General features: G+C 40.1%; 1 protein-coding gene across 1 annotated transcript; it reads right to left on the bottom strand.

The window, feature by feature from the left end:
* Positions 1-29: 29 nt before the first annotated feature.
* Positions 30-7996, bottom strand: LOC116400878 (L-amino-acid oxidase-like). The gene is made up of 7 exons (XM_031878971.1): positions 7929-7996; positions 5897-6123; positions 5070-5182; positions 4615-4816; positions 4014-4082; positions 3642-3778; positions 30-2529 (listed from the first exon to the last, which is right to left on the bottom strand). The coding sequence occupies exons 1-7, from the start codon at positions 7957-7959 to the stop codon at positions 1743-1745; spliced, it is 1566 nt and encodes a 521-aa protein (XP_031734831.1). The 5' UTR covers positions 7960-7996; the 3' UTR covers positions 30-1742.
* Between the last annotated feature and the right edge of the window lie 2196 nt (positions 7997-10192).

Here is a 10192-nt window from a genome sequence, read left to right as displayed (position 1 = left end):
TAAAGCAACGAGTAAAGACAACAACCGGACAGGATCAGAGGGGACTTTTATTACGTTAGACATTGGATTTCAGACAGTGAGTTGTATTATAGAAGTTTAGATTTGACATTAGATAAAACAAAGGAAATATAGCAGGTAATATCGTCTGTGTATAAAGTTTAAACATCTGCATATAGTTATATCGTCTTCATAGTTATATTGTCTGCAGATACAGTTATATTGTCTGTATATACAGTTATATCGTCTGCATACAGTTATATTGTCTGTATATACAGTTATATTGTCTGTATATACAGTTATATCGTCTGCATACAGTTATATTGTCTGCATATACAGTAGTCCCTCCAGGTATTTATTGTGATCATAGTGGCCCTGAATTACTAGGTTTGCAGCAGCTTCCCTGAAGAACAGTGATGTGAGTTAAGGGGTTATATTTGATTTTATCTACACCGAAATTTTATTTTTCTCAATTCATTAATTTGTGCACGTAAATATACAATTCATAATTCAGCCATCAAGTTCAATAACTTAAACTTACAAATGACACATTTTTTAACATTCTAATTATGGACAAAACAGAATTCTTTAAAATGTAAAATCTTGAGTAAAGTAGTAACTAGCTAACATAATGCTATGCACTTACTCCCTCATATGCAGCTCTTCTAATCAAAGATGTACTTCACCCATACCTCAACATTCACTCAATTTGAGCTTGATATTGGTAAATTATTTACAATTTTATACATGCAAGTACGTGTCTCATGTATAAAGAGCAGTGTTCAATTATTTAAAAAACAGGTTTTTTTTTGTTTTTGTATCCCCTTGAGTGACAACATCAACCTTCAGTGTCTCATTTACTAAAACTAAACTAAAATTGTATATTTGCACCAAACTAACAGCAGCTTAAGCTGGCCTTGTTTAAATGTACTCTTAATTTGTTTGTTTGTTTTTTATATTTTATTACATGTTTTACATTTCGTATTTAGAAATTACGTCTTTTATTATGTATTAAGTTAATTGTCATGCTCTTAAATTACACATCAGTGTATTACAGTGTCACTTTCTTGCTGTTTTTTCTCTCTGTGTGATCATTTGTCAATGCTGTTGCCTTTTATGGAATCGACAAAATAAATAATTTCTCAATGTGAGCCTTTGGCTGTGGTTTTGTTTTTAAAGTTTTCTTTTGCCAGTATTTGGTCCTTACTGAGTGACTTGTGAAAAGGTTACAGATTCTCACAATTAAGTGTAATAAGTTATGAAGGTCAGGTTTGAAAATGACAGTTATTATTGTTACTGTAATGCCCTCAAGCCGTCAGTTGAGGTCGACAAAGATCGTGGAGTGCTTGTTGTCCTTTAATAATGTGCAGCATAACCTTGCTTTTAACAGCAGGAGGCATTTTATACATTCTTAAAGCTCTTTAATTGACTCTCATTTTTGCGCTTCTACATTTTGGAGAAGAATTCTGAGCACCATGAGTTGAAACAACAAAGTAGAGGGGAAAGATAGCAGTGGTTCTTGTTATTTAGCACCTATTTGATCGACACAAACATCAAGCTTGGAGTGACATTAGTGGTGCACATACTATTGATTTCAAGTGAGTTACATCTGATTATACTTTCACCAAGCAACATTAAACCATTTTCTGTGCTGAAAATCCACCAGTTTCATGTGGAGTTGAGCTGGACAATCCTGATGGGCCTCATTTCTAAAGCAACCAAGCAAAAGTGCTAGATTTAAAACCTTAGAGCTCGTCATGCTGAGTTCTAGCTGACTTTTTGTTAATATTGGTAGCAGCCCTGATTGCAGATTTCATGGATGTCTCAATCCAAGCGTGAGGGAAGGCTGTGTGTTCACCAGCAAAGTGCACCCTGCCTTCACTTCTGAAGAGCTCCTTAGAGTACTCTAAATGTTGGTAGGGTGTGAAGAGAGCGAAGGCGCCCAAGCTGTGAGGATCCATGCTCCACCTCTTCACCAACACCCCTGTGCAGAGAGACCTGACATGCTCACCATGGATCTTTGCCAAATCTCTCAGAGCCATTTCTTTCAGGTCTTCATCGCTGGCACCTAAGAAGAGGAGGGAGTCATCAGACCAGGTGTAGGAAGCCAGGAGGACACCGATGTTCTTATTTGTTGGGAAACTGTGGCTGGGGTAGTAGATGTAACGCGAGGGCCCATCGGTGATGCTCTTTCCCCCTCGGATGCCATCCTCCTTCCAGAACTTGTTGCGAAAGGTGAGGATGATTTTAGTGGAGCTTTCATAATGGACCCCCCTCAGGACTTCCATCTTTCTGATGGAGAGAGGTGGATCAAAGTCCATAAAGAGGGCTGCTTTGGCTGTGGTTGTCACCAAAACAATGTCAGCAGAAAGGTCTGTCAAAGAGGTCTGGTGGCTCGTCTGATAGGATACAATTACACCCTCATCTGATTGGCTGATACCTTTGACCTTAGAGTTGAGGAGGATGGGGACGTCAAGGACAGAAAGAAAAGCCTTGGTAAGGAGATCTGACCCGCCGGTCACTTCGTCGTACCTTCAAAACAAAAGGAAAGATTTTTAGTCCCTTTTATTCGGTACAACCATAAGCATGTAAAGTAGGCAAGATTTGAACTTCTGTCACAACAACACATTCTCACTCCCAACTCGTCAAATACCGAAGGTTTGGTCAGTGGCCCTAAGCTTCAAACTAAGATGCTCTACGTTCCCCTCTAGTGTCAATTTTGGATGTGTGAGGTGAGGCGTGTCAGTTTCCACATGTACAGTTTCTTGTCACTGGAGGTTAGGGTTAAGCAAAAAACCACTTGACCAATGACTCCAGTGACTAGTGGGTGACAAGCGACTCACATGAATATAAACTGGGATTATACAAAGAAGGTCAATTGGTGTTTAGATGCTTTAGAAACAGGAGGTCTTAAAAATCTTCATTTGAGTAAATATTTTGCAGCCAAATCAAATACTTTACATGATATTCAACCTTCGTATTTTCTATAATGCATGTAACACTCGACTTCTTTATATACAGGGTTTGTACAAAGGCAATAAAGTAGTCCATGAATATGAGATATGAGTTTATAGATAATTACAATCCCTCCTCGCCTTAGTGGAGGTTGGTTTATGGCGTTTTGCCTTGTTGTCTTTTTGATTCTTCACAGTTCATTTTGTTTGTAGGCCCTCTGGTGTTTAGGAGAATAATACAATGAACATAGATAATAAACGCCGTTGTGCATGCTCGGAGCTTGCGCGGCATCTGCAAAGCTTTACATTCAGTTTTGCACGGCAAACAAACAGCGGCCTCCTGGACGGACGTCCCGCGATTGGTTGCCCCATCCACCTGTCTTACTGTCCGCCCTGTGTGGACTATCTCACTCTTCAAACTGTTACTTTCTCAGACCGTCTAATAAAGATGCGGGTGGGTTTACGTTGGAGTTAGTTGAAAGCGCGTTGGTATCTGTCTAACCATCAGTGTTTGACAAAAGAGAGAGTGAGATCTCTTTGGTTGAAACGAGTGCAGCACCCTGAATGCCTTCGAGGCATTTGTGCTCTCTTCTCCCCACTTGTTTCAAGTATACCCCGGCTTTGAATTAAAACACAACATCTTTTGGGACAAACTTAAATGCACAAATGTGTTAAATCAACCAATCGTACGTGGTGCTGTCGTTGACGTCGCTCTGGATGTAGATCATCTCAGTCAGCGCCAGGTGCATGAGGCTCTGTTCATTGAGTAAGTCTCCGATCATCCTCACCGCTTCTGGACTCACGCCACCTTCTTCTTTCAGATACTCCTGTGAAACAACACGCAAATGTTTTCTACATTTCGATTTCAATCTCTTCTTGAATCGTAATCTTAAATGATTCTCTCTCAGGTGACCTTAGATCAGCTGAGAATATGTTCTACTGTCCCATATACTTGTCCAATCTTCATTGGGGGAACAGAACATTCACATCATTTGTTTCTGCAGCAGAGTGTCAGACTCGGTGCTCATTTGTGGAATTCCATGAGATCACGTTGTGATTTACCTTTACAGAATAGTGGTCGTACTTCCGTAGAGCAGCTCTGCAGCCATGTGCCTCCACTTCATCTTTCACCTAGAGAAAAGATCCAGCTGTTGTTTACAGTGGTGCCTCTGCACACAGAAGCCTCGGAGCGATGCAGGATATAAAATATCTAACTTTACGCAGCTCTGGGTTTTGGTTAAAACTGAGCTAACATCACAAAAGACAGGAAGTAGAGTGAACACGGGACAGAAGAGGCAGGGAAATTCAAAATAAAACAGGAAACATCTTAAAAATGTTCATTATTCAGCCAAATGTTGCAGTTCTATTCAATAAACATATTTTGACCTCCATATAATCAAATCCAGGCTTACTGGGAACTTAACTTATTCAGCCTCTAAAATTCTAGAAAAAAAACTAAAGGTTTCAGCAATAGGGAACAAAAAACAGCTATTATAACATTTACTACATGACATTTAAGGGGATATCAATTGACTCAAAAGTGCAGACATGTTAATAAAGTTGTTCTGTTTAGAACAATATCTTTCAGCTCGTATTGGAATCAGATTCCCACAGAATAGGCCGTGCGCTGCGTCGCTCCTTTCTGCCCTCTAACACAAAGTACCTTCTGCAGAGCTTGCTGTAGCAGTTGGTCGGCTGACTTCCCCCTCTCTCTTCTCGGAAGTTTATACTTCAGGATGTCGGGATTCGCTTTCACTGCGTACGTCCTCTTCCGCAGCCCGTGAACCAGGTAATAGGTGTTGATGTCCTCCATGATGAAGTTATTCAGCTTGACTTCCAGTTTATTAGCAAACCAGTGGACGATGCTGTGCAGAGATGAGACACTTGATGCTAGCATGTAGCTTTTACATTCTAAAGACATTGCTAACAAGGGCTTATGACTGTGGCATGTCCACACTGTGCACAAACCAAAGATGAAATGAATTGTTTGATGATGCTGAAGTTTCTTTTACTAGTTACGTGTTGCTGCTCCTGCTAACTACCCAACAAGGAGCATTTTTAACTGACTAAAGGTTCAAACACTGTTGTTTTGCTCATTTAAGACACAGCTTCACTTACCGGTGAGAACTTGGGATCCTCATGGCTCCCAGGTCGGCATACCAGCCCTCTTCTTCATTCCTGTAGGTCTCCACTCGTCCTCCAACTCGACCACTAGACTCCACTATGGTCACCTTGTCACGACAGTTAAATAAAGGGCTTAACCCTAAGTGTCTGATTCCGGATTTGAAAACAAGAACCACCGCCGCATCCATCGCTTAGTTTGTGTTTTCAGGATTAGTTTGGATTCAAAAAAGTCACACAACAACAGAAACTAAACGATGGAGGCAGCGGTAGACCAGCAGCTGCTGTGTTCTGAGAGGCAGAATCACTGTTTTTATCAAAGGAGTCTTGTATCTTTGAAGAGAGCAAAGATAACGGCTTCAGTTCCCCGTCAGAAAGGCAAAGAGGTGAAAATATTCTAAATATAGCTGACATTGACTGTTTTAACTCTATCTACTACAGTAATACACTGACTGCGGAGAGGAACCTCATACAACCACACTTTAAAAAAAAATCCAAACTAGTTCCTTAAAATTGGCTCATTTACACAGTTTTGCAGTTTAATAAACCATTACAGTTTTCCTTTTGTATCAGAGACTATAACAAAGAAGGTGGAACAAAATGTGCATTTATTTACCCTCTGTGCATGTTTTACCTTATGATTTAGAATTGTAAGTAGTGCATCTTAGGATTGCTGCAGTAACTTTCAACAAAAAGTGATTTCTGCATATGAGCTGGCCAGCCTGTGATTTGTGGTGGCTGCACATTTCATCTTGTTTTTTTCTGACCCCTGGTGGTCAACGGAACATTAAATTTGCTTTATGGTGTCATCCTGCTGCATGTACCTGGTGTCCTGCGTCTTGCAGGAGCTTGGCAGCCGTCAGTCCAGCGATGCCAGCTCCCACGATAACCACATGATGAGATGTATTTATGTGAGGGAGGCCGGTCTTCACCGTGTGCAGCAGCTCCTCGTAGTCATTGTCCTTCAGACAGTCAGCCAGATGTTCCTTCAGGCTGACGGCAGCAGCAGTGTTGCTGAGGTAGAGAATGAACAGCAGCACACTGACAGCAGCTGGAAACACAAAGAGGAAAGACACCACTTTACTCCAACAGGGAATACGCCAAACGATTCATACCCTCGCTTAATCCTGGGATATCTAATTCAGCCAGAAGACTAAAGCCAAAGTCAGCTTGAAAAAAGTGATTTGAGGAGAGACACTGAACAAAAAAACCGGCTCTGTTCTTTATTCCCCTTAAAACACAAAAGAAGTCATAAAGTGAAGATTCCGAGAACAATTGGCTGCATTAACTCACCTGCTAATAGTAACTGAAAGCTTACAACACCATCATTTAACTCTGTAACTGTACTTTGAACTACAGCTCCCATGAACGGTAGCTGGGTTTCCTCCATACTTGTGAGTCTTTAGCTGTAATCTCTTCTACAGGGTTCCGTCCTCTCCGTCTGCTGCTACACAACATGTGAACTCGCCTCTTTTTGAAGCCTTGACAATAAAGGTGTGGCGGTCTAGAGCTCAAGGGAAATCGAAACAGAAAAGAGGTTTTCCTTCTTCAAAAGAAACCCACAGTTCTGGTCTCTCTCTCCCTCTCTGTGAAACTCTAACTTGTATTTTAGGGCTTTGTGATCATGCCTGGATAGTGTTGCTATTTTATTCAAGGGGAACAATGTAGATTTATTTGGTATGGATTTACTTTGAATTTGGTGTTATTTGTAAAAAAGCTCAATTTAAACCCAAGAAGATGACTATGGATCATTCTTTCTTCACCAGTTCTGCTACTACAACAGAAAATAAACCTCTTTGTCTCCATTTCATCATATTTTTTCTGTTTTGGGCGATCAAATGGATATATTAAGTTTAATGGTCAGCGAAAAAAAAGACTCTTTTAACATTTAGTCCATCTTGGTTATTGAAAATGATCTATAATCTAACCTAATATGATCAGGCATCTACTACTCTGTCTGGATTATTCTATTATATGATGAAATATGGAATAACAGTGTGCATGGATGAGTCCAGAAAACGTGAACACAGTCAAAAGCCAGTGTGTTGATGTCAGCTGATCTGCTCAGCATGTGACACACAGAATATTCCTCTATAGTCCAGTAAAGACTCTCCTCGTTCGTCCTCATGCAGGGAAACGAAACCTTACTGCTGTTAAGCAGAATTACTCATTTAAAAAACTGCAGAGGAGGAAACAGATCAAGGAAGTGATGACACATACGTCACATATTTGAAAGCAAAGACTAATGACTAAAACATTTAAAACAAAATTGAATGCCATCCTGACAAGGGGCAGTCTGATTGCTTAGCTTAGATATTTGATCTGCTCGCTCTTCAGGGAATAATAAAGTATTCCCCCACTGACTCAGACACTTACATCCCAGGACAATGTCCTACAGTTACACACACTTGCACATCTTTTCTCTTTCAATACACACTTGCCACTTTAATAATATACTTGTTTTAACATAGTTATTTGTTTGTTTACCATTTAATAGTCTTCCATTCTTAAATTATGTCACATACTATTGCTCGGAGTTTATTGTTATGCACCATTCACCCGGTCAAATTCCTTGTATGTGCAACGTACTTGGCAGTAAACTGTTCAGATTATTCAATTCAATTTATTTTTGTATAGCCCAAAATCACAAATTACAAATTTGCCTCAGAGGGCTTTACAATATGTACACATGTGACATCCTCTTGTCCCAGGACCATCACATCGGAACAGGAAAAACTCCCCCAAAAAAACCCCTTTAACGGGGAGAAAAGAGGGAGAAACCTGTGGGAGAGCAATTATTTAGATAATAATTTGTCTAAATAAAAGGAAACACAATATTACGGCAACAATACTCACATAATTTCCATTTCACCACATGTGGATCCATCTCAGTTTGGAAGCTTGTTTCCTTTCCGTCTTTGGTGACAAATAAATAGAAACAGAAATAAAGGGGGGGGGGGGGTGCTCAGTCTCAGTCACCAGAGACGTTCACAGGAACAAACTCAGCTCAACAGTGAGACCACAGACAGAGCAGACTGAATTAAGTTTCACTTTCGTTTACATGTTCATGGCTCTTGCATCTGTTGAATAGATGCAGATGCAAAGATAAACCGCAGTTGCAGTGTTCAGGTTTGTGTGTTTGTCGTCTTCTAATCTTTGTATTAAAAGTATGTTTCTGTTTTACATGAATGATTCCTTTGTGCTGTTGCTGTCTTAAATATAATATTTATATATTATATTTGTACTAACATTTATTTTAATTTGCACTGTTTTATGTTTTGATATTTCTTTTAATCTTTTACTTTCATACAATTCTATTAGAAGTTGTTGCAGTGATGTAACTTTACATTCAGGGTCAGTGTAATGTGTTGTAAATTAAACAAAAATTAAACAATAAACAAATAAACAGATCATTTCTTATGCTGATATATTCGTAGTACGATTATAAAAATGTTTTTTTAAGATGAAAGTGTTCTTACCTGTTGTGGAGCTTAAACAAGGAGAGCTGACGTTACAGTGACCCGATGTGAAGTTATAATCTCTTATATACTGTAAATTGTCTCAATGCTGGAATATTTCTCTCATCTGACCAGGCTGACCACAAAGGGCATGACTCTGTCTCTGTTTACATCATGGTTTGGTTTTCAGTTTTATATTTAACCAACTCGTGCAACATCATCATAAAGAAGGCCGTTTTTAATCTTATGGGAACTTTGCCAGAAAAGCACCTGCATTGAGGAAGTGCAACAAGGACTTCTTAATCGGAGCAAAGTCATTCATCTTAGATTTTATTTGCTAACCACCTCTGTCCTTCTCACAGCCACATGGTACTTTAAACTGGGTTAGTGTTTAAGGAAGTATAGAGAGTACTTTATGTATCTGATCCACCGCAGTGCGTTTTGCTGTTGATACAACACATTTTTAGGAAATAGTTTATGGATATTAAAACCCAGCAGAAGTACTTGGCAAGGTATTACATCACAATAATCTAAAAATCGTGTATAAAGGTATTAGTAGTAGTAGTCATAGTAGTAAGCTTGGAAAGGATAAACATTTAAAATAATTAGCAGCAAGTAATAGATAAACAGGTAAAATTGTTCACGAAAAGTAACGGTTGAAAGCTCCGTCTTCTGCCACTCCAAGTGGTAGTAGTAGGATGCAAACGGTCAGGTAGGCATCAAGGAAAGAGACCCAAATGCAACCTGGGCAGACAGCAACAGTTACGTGATTTAATGGTAAAATCATGATACATAAGCTCACAAGTGAAGGGAGCACGTCCAGACAGAAGCAGGTGAGAAACCACAGGTTAACAGGAACGGGACAGAAAGCAAAAGCAGCAAGGAATATTGACAATGTGGTCAGAAGCAGGTGGTGATGGGCTGGTACAAATACTGTGGGGGTAATTGGGGAATGCTGAACAGGTGAGCAGTTGGATGTAAGAGTCAGGTGACTGTGACTGGGCGGGAAAGTCTGAGGGGCATCTGGTGGATGGATGGGGAATGGCAGGTCTGGAGAGTTCCTCAGAAATCATACCGGCAACCTTGTCACTTTTCGGTGAAATTCACCGTTTTGAATCAAAAATATGTCATCCACGTGAATCGTGTAGATCCGTAGAGGTTTTTTTTTTGGGGGGGGTCAACTGGCCAGACAGCGTTACTCAGATTGGAGTGAGACGAGGAGAAATGGTGATGTCGTGATCTTCACAATAGAACATCTTTGATGTGACGAGTCTTGGCCAATCAGCGTTCAGATGTGTACAGCGTCTTCATTTCCCTCCGTTACAGTTTAAGTTCCGTTATGTTCCGTTACCGTTCAGACTTGGGTTAAGTTAACGTCCACTGCATGCGGAACTTTGTCGACTGTTAACGTTCATCATTATCGCGATTTAGGAGGAAAACACGTAACGTGATGAAACATGCAGCCCCCCCGTGTTCCGGTTCAGTTCACGCGGTCACTCGTTAACGTTAAACCGGAACACCGGCGCATCTGGTTGCAGGTTGTTTGTTTTAACTCAAAGTAGAATGAGGATGATTTCATGGTCAGAATAACTTTCATGACCACGAAACATGAGGTCCAGATACTGATGAGATGATGAGGCCCAGATACTGATGAGATGATGA

The sequence above is a fragment of the Anarrhichthys ocellatus genome, unplaced genomic scaffold (genome assembly GCF_004355925.1).
Source record: "Anarrhichthys ocellatus isolate YVR2014 unplaced genomic scaffold, GSC_Weel_1.0 scaffold214, whole genome shotgun sequence".
Taxonomy (NCBI): Eukaryota; Metazoa; Chordata; class Actinopteri; order Perciformes; family Anarhichadidae; genus Anarrhichthys; species Anarrhichthys ocellatus.
This window is presented reverse-complemented; position numbering and strand designations above follow the sequence as displayed.

What these genes read in the sequence shown, in the direction of transcription:
- LOC116400878 (XM_031878971.1), bottom strand. Translation starts at nt 7,959, where the DNA reads ATGGATCCACATGTGGTGAAATGGAAATTAT. An exon ending in TGTGGTGAAATGGAAATTAT is followed by an intron (nt 6,124 to 7,928) that starts GTGAGTATTGTT and finishes TTGTGTTTCCAG; the next exon opens with CTGCTGTCAGTGTGCTGCTG. An exon ending in ACGACCACTATTCTGTAAAG is followed by an intron (nt 3,779 to 4,013) that starts GTAAATCACAAC and finishes GTTGTTTCACAG; the next exon opens with GAGTATCTGAAAGAAGAAGG.